The sequence below is a fragment of the Capronia coronata genome (genome assembly GCF_000585585.1).
Source record: "Capronia coronata CBS 617.96 chromosome Unknown acBCG-supercont1.2, whole genome shotgun sequence".
Classification (NCBI taxonomy): domain Eukaryota; kingdom Fungi; phylum Ascomycota; class Eurotiomycetes; order Chaetothyriales; family Herpotrichiellaceae; genus Capronia; species Capronia coronata.
Window position 1 is genome coordinate 4,264,337 of NW_006912894.1, and position 17,300 is coordinate 4,281,636.

At 52.2% G+C, this 17,300-nt stretch overlaps 7 protein-coding genes across 7 annotated transcripts; 3 read left to right on the forward strand and 4 right to left on the reverse strand.

Annotated features, from left to right (window-relative positions):
• Positions 1 to 121: 121 nt before the first annotated feature.
• Positions 122 to 2,821, reverse strand: A1O1_03213 (CAMK/CAMKL/AMPK protein kinase; the record flags this gene model as incomplete). The annotated part of the gene is made up of 1 exon (XM_007724119.1): positions 122 to 2,821. One exon carries the CDS (start codon positions 2,819 to 2,821, stop codon positions 122 to 124), a length of 2,700 nt encoding a protein of 899 aa, XP_007722309.1.
• Positions 2,822 to 3,814: 993 nt separating this feature from the next.
• Positions 3,815 to 5,544, forward strand: A1O1_03214 (uncharacterized protein; the record flags this gene model as incomplete). The annotated part of the gene is made up of 2 exons (XM_007724120.1): positions 3,815 to 4,507; positions 4,627 to 5,544. The coding sequence occupies 2 exons, from the start codon at positions 3,815 to 3,817 to the stop codon at positions 5,542 to 5,544; spliced, it is 1,611 nt and encodes a 536-aa protein (XP_007722310.1).
• A 251-nt stretch (positions 5,545 to 5,795) lies between these two features.
• On the reverse strand, positions 5,796 to 7,783 carry A1O1_03215 (uncharacterized protein; the record flags this gene model as incomplete). Its single annotated transcript, XM_007724121.1, has 6 exons — positions 5,796 to 5,920; positions 5,973 to 6,063; positions 6,137 to 6,997; positions 7,054 to 7,206; positions 7,289 to 7,411; positions 7,475 to 7,783. The coding sequence occupies 6 exons, from the start codon at positions 7,781 to 7,783 to the stop codon at positions 5,796 to 5,798; spliced, it is 1,662 nt and encodes a 553-aa protein (XP_007722311.1).
• A 1,045-nt stretch (positions 7,784 to 8,828) lies between these two features.
• Positions 8,829 to 10,862, forward strand: A1O1_03216 (uncharacterized protein; the record flags this gene model as incomplete). Its single annotated transcript, XM_007724122.1, has 7 exons — positions 8,829 to 9,025; positions 9,092 to 9,299; positions 9,365 to 9,484; positions 9,543 to 9,665; positions 9,735 to 10,231; positions 10,289 to 10,618; positions 10,679 to 10,862. The coding sequence occupies 7 exons, from the start codon at positions 8,829 to 8,831 to the stop codon at positions 10,860 to 10,862; spliced, it is 1,659 nt and encodes a 552-aa protein (XP_007722312.1).
• A 1,433-nt stretch (positions 10,863 to 12,295) lies between these two features.
• A1O1_03217 (uncharacterized protein) lies at positions 12,296 to 13,087 on the reverse strand (the record flags this gene model as incomplete). Its single annotated transcript, XM_007724123.1, has 1 exon — positions 12,296 to 13,087. The coding sequence occupies one exon, from the start codon at positions 13,085 to 13,087 to the stop codon at positions 12,296 to 12,298; it is 792 nt and encodes a 263-aa protein (XP_007722313.1).
• A 585-nt stretch (positions 13,088 to 13,672) lies between these two features.
• A1O1_03218 (uncharacterized protein) lies at positions 13,673 to 14,971 on the reverse strand (the record flags this gene model as incomplete). Its single annotated transcript, XM_007724124.1, has 1 exon — positions 13,673 to 14,971. The coding sequence occupies one exon, from the start codon at positions 14,969 to 14,971 to the stop codon at positions 13,673 to 13,675; it is 1,299 nt and encodes a 432-aa protein (XP_007722314.1).
• Positions 14,972 to 15,708: 737 nt separating this feature from the next.
• On the forward strand, positions 15,709 to 17,220 carry A1O1_03219 (tryptophanyl-tRNA synthetase; the record flags this gene model as incomplete). Its single annotated transcript, XM_007724125.1, has 1 exon — positions 15,709 to 17,220. One exon carries the CDS (start codon positions 15,709 to 15,711, stop codon positions 17,218 to 17,220), a length of 1,512 nt encoding a protein of 503 aa, XP_007722315.1.
• Between the last annotated feature and the right edge of the window lie 80 nt (positions 17,221 to 17,300).

Sequence of the window (17,300 nt, forward strand, 5' to 3'; positions counted from 1 at the left end):
CTTGCGCCTCACTGGTGAATGAATCCGTCGTCGTATTTTGGTCATGATCGTCGTCGCGGGAAATGAATCACGCAGCACCACCCCACTGGCAACCTTGTCAGCACTCGTCCCGTCATGTTATTCATGTTAAACTTACCAGCTGAGCTACCAGGTCACTAGCAACGTCAAGGAACGGGTATGGACTCGAGATCTCCTTTTCCACATTCTTGTATCGTTTGCTGACCGGTTTCCAACACCCGTCCAACTCCTCTTCATCCAGTCGATCAGAACTGCTATAGCTGAGCCCTCCAAACCCACTGGTAGGCCTGCTGGTCGATGGACTGGTGACGGCACTGGTGTTGCTGGACCCCTTGCTCTTCTCTCCCGGTCTCTTGGAATCGTGCCAAATGACATTCTGGTATCCGTCACATTTGAAGTCGACCACATAAGTCCCGCTCTCCAAGGTGTACAGTTGAATGTCTATGAACACCCAAACCCCAACGTGCTCGCTGGGTATCTTCTTGTTCAGTGTCGACAGGCTCTCCGGTCTGCTCATAGTCTGCCCGGGCCCGGTAAACGCATCCTGGTTCTGACTGTTGGACTCCGCCGGAGACTTCATTTTCGAACTTGGTCCGTTGGCCGTAGTCGCTCCCAGTGCCTTGGCAATCTCATCAGAAGCATAGCCGCCAAGCTGCTCAATGTGCTTTTTGAGCTGTTTCTGCGCTTCCGCCGGTAGACTGACAGCAGAGCTATTGGCCGAAAGTGATGGCGCTTCTCCAGGCATCAACATCCCTTTCTTCAACACCCGAGCACGGATATTCCAAGGATCCCGCGGCACGTAGTAATGCTCACTGAGGAAGGAATGCTTCTGCTGAAGGACATGATGCCGTTCGCCTGGAGCCAGATCGGGCGGTGGTGCTGGGATCATGTCCTTCTCGTCTTCTCCATCAGGCAGACACTCCGGAAGTAGCCACGGGTTGACTTCCCACTCCGCCCCTTGAGCTTTGAGGGCCGCATACAGACACTTCATCGCTTCATACGGCGCGTTCCGAGACCGGATGCCAAACTGCCATTTGCGAGCTTTCGGTTTCGACGGGGCGGCTCGTCGCTCGTCTTGCGACATGCTCGTCATGCCTTCAGGCCACGACTTCGGGTCCCGCAGAGAGCTCAACGCGGTCACTGAGCGAGAATGCGGCTTCAACGCTCTGGACGTCGCTTCTTGCTCTTCTTTCGACCGGTAAATGGGGTTTCCATTTTCATCCTTGATTTCTTCCGGGATCGGGCTCTCTGCGTCGTCCTCGTCATCCTGAGGATGAAGGACTGAATCTGGATCTTCACCCCTGCTCTTGGCCTTTTCACGGATCTGCATCAATTCTTCATGGACATGAGGTAGAGACGTATTGAGTACTCGGACGTTAGAGATCCGGGGCGTTTCTTCCTCGCGAAATGAAGGCGTCTCAGATAGAGTTCGGCTTGTTCGATGGGCGTCTGTTCGGGTCGGGGTCAGGGGCTTCACGTCGTCCTGGTATCTGCGGGCTGTGGGTGGAGAGCCAGGAAACCCAGCATAGTTCGGTTCGACAGGCGGTGAAGAGGCCATGAAAGATTCGAGCTCAGGGTTTTCCGCGCGGAATTGTGGCGTGTCGATCATCAACTGATTCTCCCTCACAATCAGGTAGGCATCTTTGATGGCACTTGGTTCGTCTTTGCTGAGAGCATCTTTGACGTCCTCTTTGGCATAACCCATGGTGCGACCAAGCTTCCCAACCACCTGCTCGTGGATTCTCTCACTAACCTCGGGCGGCTTGCCGGGGGCTAATTGTCGAGGATCGATCGCCTTGCTGGGATCGACACCAGTGTCCAAGAATTCCTCCACCGGATCAACCAGATATGCCGGAAGATCCTTGACAAACCATTCATCTTGTCGAATCTCGGGTATGGTAATACGGTGGACCGGATGCACTTGGAGGCAGCGTTTGATGAGGTTCACCGCTCCTGGAGGGGTCTGCGATGGAATATGGAATGTGCCGGCCTGAATCTTCTTGAACAAGGCAGGGATGAATTCGTCGTCAAAGGGAAGTCGGCCAACCAGGAAAACATAAAGGATGACTCCGCAGCTCCAGACATCGACTTCCGGACCAGCATACAACTTTCCGCCAATAACTTCGGGTGCAGCATAGTTCGGGCTTCCACAGCTGGTTTTGAGGAAATTGCCGTCAGTCATGATGTTGCTGAGCCCAAAATCGGCGATCTTGACATTCATGTTCTTGTCCAGCAGGAGATTCTCGGGCTTCAAGTCTCGATGTACAATCTTGTGTCGGTGGCAGTATTCGACCGCACAAATGATCTGCTGGAACAACTTTCGGGCCTTCGCTTCTCCAAGCCGTCCATGCTTGACAATATAATCAAACAGCTCCATTGGCACATATTCCAGCACCATGTAGATGTCTGTCTTGGTGGTGATGACCGTGTATAACTTGATGATGTGCGGATGCCGCAATAATTGCAGGTATTGGATCTCGCGTTCGATGCGACCAGCCATGTCTCGACTGATCAACTTGCGCCGGTTGATGGTCTTCATGGCAACCTCCTGCCCTGTCACCTTGTGCCTTGCCAGTTTGACTTTACCAAACGACCCTTCACCAATGTTGCGGACAAAGCTATACTGATGTAATCGGTTCATGGCTCGGACGGTCCCTGGGGACTCTGCCACAGGTGTTTGGCTCAGGCCATTTCTCTGTCGCGTAGGAGGAGACATCACCTGGGGCAGAGATTGTCTGGAACGGGTTTGCTCATTCTGAGGTAAGGAGATGGAGAGTTCGTCATCGTGGATTGCGGAGGTCATGTTGGAGGGGTCAGGGAAAGTAGGCGGTATGCCTCTTCGCGCCGAGTTGCGTTAGAAGATGGCGGGTTTGTGTGTGAGGTTGAGAATAGGATGCGCGAGACTTCTTCACCAGTAATCACTGATTCGGCGATTCAGCATGTCAAGACACGGGGTGCTGCAGTGGTGAAGTGTGTGGGAGATGCGCCCTTGGATGTACGCACGGGGAGTCGAGGTGTGGCCAATCTGCTGAAGCAAGAGTATCCGACAGAGAGGATCAGCCAGGTCAAGGCAGCTTGCAGTTATATAGCATCGCAATGGTTATTCTGGACCCAAAGGTAACGGATGGTTCACAAGAGTAATAAGAATAACTTGAATTGTGGACAGTCTTGTGGTTGGGCGCAGGCAGGTCGGAGACAAGTAAGTGTCTGTGTCGTAGTTGTGGTTGTAGCGGGGGGATTCATCTGGGGCACTCGCTCTGCTAAAACCGCCTCATCCGCCCGCGCTTGTAGTCTGTAGCATGCGCCCGACGCCAGTAATAACTAGAAAGTAGATGACGCCTACGCCGAGTCTATGGCCTTACTAGTGTCTCTTATTAAGCCTAGCCTCCCGCTTGAGTTACTCCAATTTGCATTAGAGCCTCCTTCAAGTTGGGTTTGTAGCGGCCTACTACTAGGTCGGTAGAGTTTATATTATCTAGGAAAATGACTTGTCAGAACGATTCTCTTACTCTTCTAATGACCGCTAGTAGCTAGTATGGAAATTTACTTAGCCACAGTAAGTGGCGCAGGTATGTACTGCCCCGTTCTCGCATCTACGTAGACAACTGCATCCTCCCCCTTACCACTAGGTAATGGTGCACTTTCGTCCACCTAAAAACGCGGAGCCTAGTTAGTGCTGCGATTATATCAACACGAATCCGCTCGTTATCCAGCATGATCTGTACCACCCGCCGTTGGTATCACTGACAGTGAGAGTAGGTGCAACCCTATTTTGACCTTTTCCCTGACGAACGACATGTCCCCAGCAAGGCTTCGCAGTAAGACCGGCTGCCTCACTTGTCGCAAACGCCGAAAGAAATGCGATGGGCGGAAACCACAGTGTGAAGGGTGCAGGTTCTACCAATTGACCTGTACATGGCCCACCAGCTTTACAGACCGCCGGCATTCGAAACGCCCATCACCCTCGAGGACATGTCAGGAGATAGCGACTCCTTCGAGCCTGCTCTTTGCGGTGGCAGAATCTCCGTCGATAGCATTCCCTTTGTCGGATAATGCCGAGGGGTTGGTTTCTGTGCAGTCGGAAGTTGACACACGCACAGCAACTGAGGTTGATAGGCCCCAGTCGTCCTTCGGCGTTCAGTTTTCTTGGACGGGCATCGCACTGAGTGAACGGAACGAGCAACTACTTTTCAACCTCTTCAGGACAGCGATCATACCATATTCCGTCCGTGCGCATGCTGCCACCGTGTATCATGAGCTCTTTGACATGTACCAAACGGGATTCCAGAATCCCATCGTTATGAAATTGTTTCTCGGCCTCGGTGCTCTCCACTTGGCCATATTCGGACGCCCCGAGGTGGGATATACGCGCGCAATGGCCTACTACAATTCAGCCATCAAAGAAATCAGACGCACCATCGATGCTGGCGCGGTGGAAGGAACAGAAGATTGGCTCATGATTGCCGCAGTGCTCATGACTTTGTTTGAGGTACAAATGGACCCCGTGCCGCACCTTGACTCTCTCACACATAGTGTATCCCACAGAGCTGTTGAACTCGAATATCGATATCGTCAACGAATGCCCTTGACTGACAGGTTGTCCCGTAGGAGCGGAATACAGACCCATCTTGCAACGCGCAGGTCCATCTTCAGGGTCTCGCCCAACTCTTCCGAGTTCGCCAAAGAATGCAAATCAAAGCCGATGCCCGATTCCCCTTCCATCGAATTGCGGCCGAGGTATTCATATACAACGTAACCAATCTGTCCATCTTGAATGGTCAGGTTCCAGAGATGCTGGCATTGTTCGATTGGACTGATCTAGATGGTTACGAGCAACTGCTGCCATCACCTAATGCATCCCGCATCGCCAATTCCCCCATTCTCGGCGCGGGTCACGCGCTTCATCTAACCATTTTTTACGTGACCCAATTACGGCACCGAGTCCCTTTGAACGTGGCCAACGCCTCACAAGCAGCCCACCTGCAATTCCAGCTCGTCCAGGCTCAGCGCCACTTGAGCCGATCCATTGATGCATCCACCGATTGGGACGAGTGCCAAGCTCTGGAGGGAGGTTTGCTCTATGCCATAAGTGCCCAGATTTTCTTGTACAAAATCCAACATCCGGAAGTCGTTTCCAACCATCCCGACATCCGGCGGCTGGCATGCGCTGCTGTCGAGGTATTACGACGCTGCGTCGTGGCCGTCAACTGCGCAGCCTACTTCTGCTGGCCTGTTACAATTCTAGCTTGTACCGGCACCGATCCAGATCTGAAGTCTCTCATTAGGGCCAAACTCAGAGACATGTGGGATGGCTCTTATAGTGGACATACCAAACGAACCGAAGCTGTGATCGAACAAATCTGGCGCGATACCTCTTCCGGTCCGGACGACGGAGGACAGAGAGACGTTCCATCGTATGATATCCTCGATCGACTCCTCGAGAAGGACGGCTTATCAGGCAAGTGTGGCCGCACGTGCAGCCAGGGCAACTCTGAACGGTTTATCACACGATCCGGTATGGCATAGCACTACCACCAAAATAAATTATAAAACTGCACCAGTAGAGTGTGATAAAGGTGTGAACTGCTCTCCTACGAAATCGGTAAAACCCTTGGGCATGAGTGGTGAATGAATGAAGTTGATGAGTGACATCTATTTGATTGACTTGAACCATTCTATTGTAAGTTATCACCACCCCAGACTCGGAACCTGGCACTCGGCCCAGACTCCCCACGTCGAGTCCGCCTCCGTAGCTGCGATTCTTGACTTAAGCTGCCTCAACTGCTTGTCTTGTTCAGAACGCCGTCAATGATTTTCGCAGCGCGCAGACATTCCTCGTCCTGCAGACTCCGGGCCAGAACTTGTACAGAACAAGGTGCGCCATCGACGAGAATGGGATCATCTTAGTCAAAAGGTCAGCAAACAATCGAGGAACTTGTCAATGTAGAACTGACATTTCGGGCCAATAGCAGGGGCCTCGAAAACAACTGCGTCGGGATCAAGCTCTTTGGAGGATCTGGAAAACGGAATCACGATACCGGGGAACTAATGATTAGATTTTCTTGTCAGCACACCTCGACTTTGGTCGACCGGACGGCTCTGCGTGGCCACAACTTACTTCGACTAGATTGAAAGAAGCGGTATAAGGAATCCAGTTCCAGGTATCGTGGGCCACGGCCGTGGTTTGTGATGGCGGAGCCAGGAGGACATCCAGCTTGCCATCCACAAACGTCTTTCTCCAATATTCGATTATGGCGTAGCGTAGACGATTCATGGCCCCAAGCTCTCTGATCGGGAGCTCGTTCGTTTCGCCAAGCGACCCGAGGGTGTTCATCCTCACAAGAGATTCTATGACGGGCTCTTTGCCATCCTGAATGATTTTGAGAACGGTCTTGTCGGGATCCGAGTGGTAGTATCGGAACATCAACTCGGTCGACACACTGATACTGTGTTCCGGATCATGGGGGATTGGTACCACGGTGTGGCCAGCGGCGGTCAGCTTCTCGGCCGCCAAACAAAGAGCCCTGCGTACGGGTGGGTGCAACGGGTACTTTGGATCCTCGGCCAGTAAGCCAATCGTCAGGGGCCGGTCTAGGTCCGGAAGATGCCTCCAAGGGAACGCAATGGCTGAGGAATCATAATTCCAAGGCTTCGCCGAGATAACGGCCTCCATGAAACATGCTATGTCGCTTACACCGTGACAGAGAGGCCCGGCAGCACCTGAAAATGGGATGTATCCAGGAGTCACTCCTTCGGTCTGCCTTCCATACGGTACACGGCCCGAGGACGGTTTGAAGCCATAGATACCCGTGCAAGCGGCAGGCATACGGATTGAACCTCCAAAGTCTGTGCCTATGCCGATTGGCGAGCCGTGGAAGGCGATCAGAGCGGCCTCGCCGCCACTGGAGCCACCAGCATTGAGACTCAGGTTCTGGGGGTTGAGCGTGCGGCCAAACACATTGTTTTCCGAGTCACAGGTCTGGAAGAGATTTGTTAGATGCGGTATCCGTTGATATAGAGGGCGGGAACTTAGACCATCATGCTCTGTGGCACGTTTGTTTTGACGTACAGCACAGCACCCAAGTCCAGCAAGATATCAATGACATGTGAATTGTGAGGCATGGGGGGATTTTTGAGGTAGGATACAAGTCCTATGGTCGAAGGAAGACCCTCTATATCGAAGCAGTCCTATTGAGAATTGACTGGTAAGCTGATGCCATAGATGAAGGTATCCCTTGGCCAAATCCAAAAGAATCCTGTGCCGTCGTACCTTGATACTGATGGGGAGACCGTGCAAGGGTCCAATCGGCTTTTTGTGAGTCTGAATGTATTCATCGAGATACTTTGCACGACTCAAGCCTCGCTCAAAGAAGATTTCGGTAAGGCAGTTTGTCTATCTCGCCAAGTAAGCTTGTGCCTAGATCATTGATCAATCGTCGTCCGGTCGCCGTCATACCAATTGATGTGCAATCGCCGCTCGCTTACAGAAAGCCAGTGTCACTTGGGCAGAGCTGAGCTCTCGTGCTGCCAGCTTTTGAAGCAAGTCTGGGCAAGAATATTTCTCGGTAATGGCTAGCTCAAGCTCAGAGAGAAGACCAGATCTGCGAGGCAAATCGAGAGCAAGCACGTTGGTGCCTGAATCGGGTCCCAGATGAACTCCCTCTAGCACGGACGGTGCCAAAAGCCATTCGTGGGGGACCGAAGCCTGTCGTTCTTGTCTTTTGGCAGCAGCTGCTTCTTGCCATGGTGCAGCGGTGTCGATCATCTTCAAACGTTGAAAAAACCTCGATGGATTGACTGTCACTAGCACAGTGGACGGTACATGTATGCTCAATCCTTTGAGTCGTAGTTGGGCCACTTTGGGCTCTCAAGCATTTTATACATTCTGTGAGCTACGACTCCCGTAAGACCGAGTTGACCATCGCATCGAGGTAGTGGCTTTGGCCGGTGTCGGTCCCCGTCTGAGAAACTTGCCCCGTCACGCCTGCGTTCCAATTCAGCCACTTTGACACCGTTCTAGTGTTATCTTCCACCAATCTTCGACATTTGCGAGCAAGTGTCGATAGTGCCTTCATTGTTCAGACTCTAGAGGCGCATGATCAGATCTAGCCCTCGATAGAAGGGCATCGATCCGGGTAGGATGTTTCTTATACACATGAGAAATTGACCAATGAGCTGTGTTTGCGAACTAGTCATCTCCACAGATACGGGCGGGGATGTTTTAGGCACAATTGGCACACGGCGGAGCCTTGTACTTAAGTTCCGAGGTCCGGCTGGACCGTCAATCCCTGGTCCCGGGACCGGGATAGATAGACTGCGTATGGCGGTCTCCGGCCAATTAGCTGGATTTGCGTGTTAGCGCCGTCGGCCCGGATTCGATAAGCCCACGCGGCGCCCATGCAGGAGAAACCGCAGTTTACTGGTGGCAGGGAACCGCGAGGCTCATCACGAAATTCTAAGGTTGCTCACACAAGTATACCTTTATCATCTCAATCTCGAGAGTCTCCCGCTCCATCGGGAATGCCAGTGCCAACAGATGTCGCAGGAACATTGATTGTCCCTGGTACGAGTCGAACCATGCTGGAATGATAGATAACCTTGTTGACGTGTGGGAAAAGAACAAGGCCAGATGATGGATCACTATAGACAGCACCTCATCCATATTCTGTTTCTATATAAGAAAGGGGAGGTTGCCCCCTACCTGAGCACATCTTGTCAATTTCAACTTCATCATCTCTTTCTGATCCCTTCGTCCTGTCCTGTGGAAGCCTTACCTGTCCCGTAATCCCAGAGGCTTCACCAGTTTCACCATGTCCCGCGCTACAGATACAAATGAGTTTATCCCCGGAACCGTGCAACTCGTCGATCTCGATGGCACTGTGCACGCCCGCCACGCCAACACGGCGAAACGTGATATCGTCCTTATACCTACGCCGTCCAATGATCCCAACGATCCTTTGAACTGGACTCCACGCCGCAAGATGATGTTGGTGTTTTGTCTGTCTGTGTGAGTTGGACACCGCCTTCACCACACCTCTCATTCAGCCTGCGGACTAACTTGACCGTTGCACAGCTACGTTCTCGCGGTCGGTATTGCCTCAGCGGCCATCTACTCTGTCCTTGTCCCCATTTCCGCCGCTACCGGCCTTACCATAGCCGATTTGAACTCTGGCACCGGCTACATGTTCTTGACTTTAGGCTGGGGCTGTCTCTTCTGGCAGGCTCTTGCTCAACAGTTCGGAAAACGTCCAGTCTACCTGTTATCTACACTGTTGACTATGGTATGGAGTATCTTCCTAAACACTACATGAGGTGGAATCTAACCAACTCCCCCCCTTTGTTTCAGGCAATCATGTTATGGGCCCCTTATACGACCAACAATGGCCAATGGATCGCCAACAAGGTTCTCCAGGGCCTGGTCGGCGCGCCAATCGAGTCCCTCTGCGAAATAACGATTTCTGACGTGGTATGTTGTCCTTGTTTCCGTTACTCGACAGAAGTCATCCCTGATGCGTGGGTTCTAGTTCTTTGCTCATGAACGAGGAACGTACATGGGGGTCTACGCGCTCTTCATCGCCGGTGCCAACTTCGCAGCACCTATCATGTCAGGCTTTATTAATGATGGTCAAGGATGGCAATGGGTTTTGGTACGTTCCACTTCCATGAGCGCCCACGTGGCTTGCTTTGCACCTACATTGGCTCATTGATGGTTATAGTATTGGTGTGCAATCTTCAATGGCGGCACACTTGTCATTCTTTTCTTCCTGATGGAGGAAACCAATTTTGTCCGACCTGCACTTGCTGGTGTCGACCAGGACTTCGTTGCAGAAGCTCAAGTGTCAGAAACAGCCATGGCCGTCCCCCAATCAACTGATGCCAAAGGGGCACTGCAAGCACCAAGTACTTCACCGAAAACCTCTGCCACTGCAGTAACCACGACCTATCACAAGACAACGTATCTGCAACGTATGAGACTCTTCAGGACGCAAGACCTACAGAAGACGATCCAACTGAAGGGCATGATCCTGCGGCCCCTCAAATTTTTGAGCTTCCCGATAGTCGTTTTCAGTGGCTTCATGTATGGCGCAGTCATTTGTTACTTCAACGTCCTCAATGGCACCGCCTCCGTCATCTTCACTGACGCACCATATAACTTCCGGTCCAGCATGGTCGGCCTGACCTATGTGGCTTGTGTTATCGGAGTGTTTCTTGGGTACGTTCTATAGGCCCCCAAATGGAGGCAAGAGCAAATACTTACTGTGAAACATAGCGCCTTTTGGTCGGGCCCAATGGGAGACAAGTTCGTCCTCTGGAAAGCTCGACAGAACAACGGGGTGAGGGAGCCCGAGCACCGTCTATGGCTGTATTGCGCTTTGTTCGCATTAACCCCCGGCTCGCTGCTGCTCTGGGGCATTGGTGCCGCTCATCACGTTCATTGGTTTGGCCTTGTCTTCGCCATGGGTCTGCTGGCATCGTCTATTACTATTGGATGTCAATTGCCTATCAGCTACTGTATCGACTCATACAAAGACCTGGGCGCAGATGCGATTGTCACCGTCATTCTGATCCGCAATACCATGAGTTTCGCCGTGAGCTATGGGTGAGATGCTCTCCAATGAAGCGTCGACTGGGGATTTGATGCTGACCTTTCTTCGTACAGAATCACCCCATGGGTAACGAATTTAGGATATCAAAATGCCTTTATCGTGGCGGCATTCGCTGGCTTGGCACAGACAGCCCTGGTGCTTGTGTTCATCAGATGGGGTCGCTCAATGCGCAAGGCAAGTGGCCCTCGCTACTTGAGATACCTAGAGCAAGTCGACGGATCAGGCATGAGACATTGAAGAGGAGAATGTGATATATCACAGGGGAACTATACTTTTGTTAGACTATCTTGCTCCATGATATCTATCAAGTGGCAAGAGAGAGAGGCGACGACGTCCACCCTTTGGGAGTCAAGGATGAAATAGAGACGGCTCAACGCAAGGGAATGTATGCGGGCCGAAATAGGACACCATACTATTAGACACCATATCTATGGCGCAGCAATTCAGGGTGAATATAGAGCGGCATCACCCTAATCCCAGAGAGGGGTGAGTCGGGCGTGAAATTTCCAAGTGATAGCGCCGAGCACCGAGCCGAGTAGTGTAATACCTAGAAGGGGAACTAAGGGGGACCTAATTAAGAGACTAAGGGTACTATTAAACAGGAAGTTAGCGACGTATAAGAACTAATCTATACTCTATACTACTCTATTAAGTAGAGTAGTAGATCATACTAAATATCTTAGCGTAATCGTTTTTCGGAACGCTTAGTAATTTACTAGGAATTCCTATACTATTACTACTTACCTGGTAGGTATCCATAGGTATTGTTCCCGATACTATTGTCTGGTTCGGCCTCTCAGGCTATTGCTCTTGTCATCCAGGCCGATGGTTCCGTCGACTCCTGCCACTGCACCCTGTCCGAACTCTCCATTTCAGCCAAGCGAGCCTTCCATTTGGTACCATGGAACTGTTATATCGTTCCAGCCGGTCATCCTCCCTATTGTGTGGCGAGCATTGTCATTCAACAAACCAGACTTGGATGCTGTCTCCGCTCCCCATTTCAACATCGTCCGCAAGGAGTTGGTCCTGATTTCGCGCCGGACGGGCGCGATCATCGACTGGAATCCAAAGATCTACTCTTTCCGAGCAGGTAGAATTAATACTGCGCTATGTACCTTGTTCCTGGCTACCACTGGCACCTGTTGCACCCAGACGGGTTCCCAGCCGGTCCCCTCGTCATGAAACCCATCAAAGCGACACCGATGAATGATGACCCCCTATACCGTGACTTCCCGACCATCCACCATCAGAGTTCGCGGAAAATTGGTGAGGAGGTCCAAATCCGGGCTAAACACATGCCGACCTGACGATTGCTTTCACGTGCATACCATCATATACATGATCCTCACGGCAGCAGGTTCAGCATTGCACCCAGCCTGAATTCCACAAGATTGCCATCCCAGGCGGTTGCTCGCTCCACCCGTGTAGCATAACAACCTCCTACACCGGCGGTCTGTACCAGTTCTCTCAGAAACGATAGACCTCGATTCAGTATCCAAGGAGTGAGTGGACATGGTCATTGTTCAATGCCTACCTAGGGTCGCACTGTGAACATGAAAAGATACAACTCTCCAAAGTAGCCTCATCGCTCGTAATCCAACCCCAACGCCCTGCTCAAAGTCCAGATATGTTAGTGTTACAGGTACACCAGACTTCTAGGCTGAGGTTGCTCAGTCCTTGTCATGGTCACCAGAATCATGGCGGTTCAACCAGACTTGTTTCCAATGTCCTTCTCCACCCATGCCTTCCATTCGATCCCTCCTCATGCCCTCGAGAACACCGACAATTCCTCCGTTGCGCAACCGTTCGAGCACGACATTCATGCCCTCCTTGCCGTTGACCAACGCGGACTTTGTTCGCTTAACACCGATAAGTTCAACAGTCCTCTGGATCCCTGCTGTCGACAGCGCAGCAAAGAAACCCTGCTTGGGCGGCTCCTCCTCGGCAGCTGCAGCATGTTCGTGCTTCTTGTGACCAAAGATCTTGCCTTGACCCAGATGTGAGACGAACGTAACCACGGTTTTGCACGAAGTTGTCTCCTTGGATCGCTGTGCATCATCCGCAGGCAGGCTCGGCGTGGGCATGTCTGAAAGCCGTTGCCGCTGATAGGTTTGACGTTCGACGACACTCAATATCCCCGTCCACTCCATGTTTCGTGACTCGGTTTCCATCCAGCCTTCCTTGAGGTCAATAGTGCTCTTTTCGAGGATGTAACTCTGGCTCGAGCCACCAGGGCCGGCGAGGCCCCCAGGGAGGATTTTGAGAATGCCGGCAGGCACCTTGGACTTCTTCAAGTGAAGCCGTACGGTATGCAGACGTTGGGTTTCGGGATCGACATAGCGATCGATGACATCGGAACTCAAGACATGTCTCGAATATGGATTGGGATAGCGGAGAAAGTAGGCCAAGGTGACGGCAGGAAATGTGTAGTCGTAGCTGAACGAACTCTCGTAGAATTTCATGGTGTCATGGACAACGCCTGAATGGATATCAAAGATGAAGGGCGAGGCGAGGCGAAGAGAGCGTGGAGATAATTGATCCTGTCCCAGGAGACTCCCTCTTGTTGCTCGCGTGCCGCTGGGCAGTAGAGTGAGAAGAGAGTGTGACGATCGCAGTGAGCGCCCAATCGTCGTAAAAATATTGCCACATGTAATCTTGCTGCTTTGAGCTGGTCCGGAGAGTTTATCCTGCGGGGCCATTGCGCCCCTCTACTTTTTGACTTGCTGCTTTAATGTTTGAATCCTGAATGCGGGGTCTATCAGAATGTCGACAGCAGTGATTCTTTACAGGCCTATACACAGTTACTTCTGCTGTGGTTCTGCAGCAGTATTTGGTATTATGCAGCGGGAAGACACTGGACAGGGGGAATAGCAGGCCGCCCTTCACATCGCTGACTTCAATCGCACCGAATGTGTCCACAAATCGGGGCAGTATTTATTGTTGTATATGTCGTAGAGCTGAGTGAGTATCATGACAGAAAGAGATGGGACGTGCTAAAGTACATGGGCAGTTTGGAGATCACTCACGCCCGTAAGAGAGAATGAAATTCAGGCTTCACCCTGCTCTCTTTCCAGCTCGGGATATTCTGGGAGTTGCCATTTCGATGTCTTCTCACTCAGGCCGCCCATCTGGTCGAGTTGCCAGTACGCCGCCATTCTTGCAACCGTGTGCAGCATCCAGATTCCGACGCTCGATGTGGGGAAAAACAGAGACTCAGCCACCTGGCTGCCCCCATGCGTCGCCGTGGCTACTGGTCTGAACCTCTCCTCATAGTTCTTCGCCCCCGGAACCACGGCCGCTGTGGGCGAGGACTTCTGCTTCAACAGCGTCGCAATCTCGCCGGCCAGGATATAGGGCCCTACCAAGCCCCATGTACAGCCGTATCCGTCCGCTGTCGAGGAGTGTGCTGCGTCACCGATCAGGACAACACGCCCCTTCGACCAGGATCCTGGGGGAAGCTGAACCTCCACGAACGGTGTGAAGTACAGGTCATCAGCCTCCGGTGCATGCCGTAGTGCATTCGTGAAGCGTTCACATTCCCACCCACCGTCTTGATACAGATCGGCTAAAGCATTCTTTAGCTGAGCAAGATCTCCCGCCTTCGATGCTGCATCGACGACAGCATCTTTCCCACGCATCTGCATATATACCCGCGTCAGGTCGGGGACGTCCTTTCTCGTGCCAATGACACGGGCCACGCGGCCCCCAGGCAAATGGCAGAAAGTGAACCGATCCGAGTCGCCGGGCTGCGAGGGGATGCTGAAATAGCCAATATACCCTCCACGCAAACGCCGCGGATCAGGATCGTCTGGACTCAGCATCATTGCGCGGGTCTTTGAACCAGTTCCGTCGGCACCAACAACCAGATCAAAGTCTTCCTGGCGGCCGTCCCGAAAGCTCACATGGACTTTGCCGTTGGGGTCGTTCTCATCGTCCTGCGTGAAGCGCTCGATAGTCGTATTGAACAGATGCCGGACGTTTGGCCGATTCTCCGTGAGTCCGTACAGAATCCTCACCAGGTCGCCGCGCATGATCTCGTACTCTGATGTGATACTTTGCTTCCCGGTACTGCCCATCGCGGCTGGGAAGAATGCCTTAGTGCGGCCGTTGACATCGATGAGCTGCGTGCCGGGTTCATGGATAGATACTGCCCGCACAGCAGCTTCGATGCCCATTTTCTTCATCATAGCCACCCCTTGACCGCGAAGGTCCACCTGTTGACCAGATGCTCGCATCTGCGGAGAGCGCTCAGTGAGAGTAACGTTGGCGCCTATACGCGACAGCCAGTGCGCCAGGGCTGGACCGGCCACGCCCCCACCCACAACGAGGACTTTCAAGGCAAGCATCGATGTTGGAATGAGAGTCATTTGATTGTTTGACACAGGGAATAGATCACTTGAAGTATTTAGAAATACTTGCTATATCTGAACATGGCACAAGAGTAGTTGCGAATGCAAAGAGGGTACCTAGATGAAGGGAATCGCAATGCTCACAACTTATTGCTGGAGCCTGGCCCCTTTGTGTTTGGTCTAACGAGGCTTCGTATCCGTATTTGCGACTATCACCCCGGTGAGCAAGTGACGTGTAAAGGTCGAAGCATCTAAGGTACTTGGGTAGGTAGACATTTGACAGGATCAATACCGGATCCAGATTGTAGCTGTGGAGGAGGAGGTAGACCATGACTTGGGAAATTGAAAGGGTTGATAGGTATTTAGTACTAAACAGTATTGCTTTACACCGTCTGGGGAAGCGGAGGCCACGTGAGCTGCGGGCAATTTTAATTGTTGTCTTGACTCTGCGCTGTAGATATCTCTATGTAGTACTTCGCTGCCATTGATACCTAAACTCCCTTCAGCAATTGACGAATCCATACATCCTGTTGTTCCAGAACGAGACCAACAAGGCACGAAGCAGCACATAAGTTCTTCTCTGGAGTCTCACATCCCCACTTTCTCGCCCCGAGTCATCAATCGACAACCAATTTTGTCGTGCATGAGGTTGTGGGCTTGAGTCGAGAAACAAAACACTAAGCAGACCACACCCGTCCGGCTCGCGGCAGTCCTCTATCCCCGTGTCCGCAATCATGGCTTCCCAGCCTGACTCAAAAGCCCCCGCGCCCGCAGACGAACCTGGGCAACCTCCGAATCTTACCACCAGCGCGTTAGCAGACAAGGCGCACCACGAGAGTGTTGCGCAGCGTGTCACTCCCTTCGAGGTCTCGGGCGGCGTGGACGAGAGTGGGAAACTACTCCCTGTGGACTATGAAAAACTCACCCGGGAATTCGGCGCGACACCCATCACGCCGCAACTCCTAGAACGGTTCGAAAGAGTGACGGGGAAAAGAGCACACAGGTTTATGCGGAGGGGCATTGTGTTTTCGCACCGGGAGCTAGGAAAGATCTTGGACAGGTACGAGAAGGGTGAGCCTTTCTATCTCTACACCGGTAGAGGGCCCAGCAGCGACAGCATGCATGTTGGGCATTCCATCCCCTTCGAGTTCACCAAGTATCTTCAAGATGTCTTCGACTGCCCACTCGTCATCATGTTGACGGACGACGAAAAATTCATGCACTCACAGAAAATCACGATCGAGGACTCGAAACGCTTCGCCCGAGAGAACGCAAAGGACATCATTGCCGTTGGGTTCGACCCAGCCAAAACTTTCATCTTCTCCGATTTCAGCTATATGGGTGGCGCTTTCTACGAGAACGTGTGCGCCATGGCCAAGCGTATCACTATCAACCAGATCAAAGGCACGTTTGGCTTCAACGACAGCAACAATATCGGCGAGTTCCACTTCTGTGCAACACAATCGGCAGCGGCATTCGCCACATCATTTCCTCACATCTTCGGAGACAATCCTTCGAAAGTTCGGAGCATCCCATGCTTGATTCCCTGCGCCATCGATCAAGACCCGTATTTCCGCCAATGCCGCGATAATGCAGAGAAGATGAAGTTCAAAAAGCCATCCATCATCCATTCGATCTTCCTTCCCGCGTTGCAGGGTCCAGGATCCAAGATGTCAGCTAGCGTCGACTCCTCCGCCATTTTCCTGACCGACACGCCCAATCAGATAAAGAACAAAATCAACAAGTTTGCGTTCTCTGGAGGGCAGGACACCGCCGAGAAGCAACGCGAGTTGGGCGGAAACACTATGGTGGATGTTCCATTCCAGTATCTGACGTTTTTCATGGAGGATGACGATGAACTCACCCGGATCAAGAAAGCCTACGAGTCTGGAGAAATGATGACTGGCGAGCTCAAGCAAATCTGCATCAAGTACATCCAGGACTACGTCGCAGCCTTCCAGGCGCGGAGGAAACTCGTCACCGAGGAAGTGCGGGATGACTACTTCAGGCTCAGGCCCCTCGTGTACAAGGGAAATTCGCATCCAGTGAAAGCCGAGTCAAAAGCAGCCCCCTCGACCAAGGAGGGTGAGGTTAAGAAGGAAGAAGAACCCGCGGAGAATGGACGGCAGTCGAAGAAGATGAGCGTTGGAGGAGCGAAAGTGGAAATCCAACAGGACATGGAATCGACGTCAAATGGAGAGGTTAAGGGACATATCAAGAAGATGAGCCTGAGCCCGAAAGAATAGAGGAAAAGGAAGATTTCGTCTATGGCGGAAACTGATAGCGTCATGAATATTCAATCAGGACTGGGGCATGAGCCATGGCA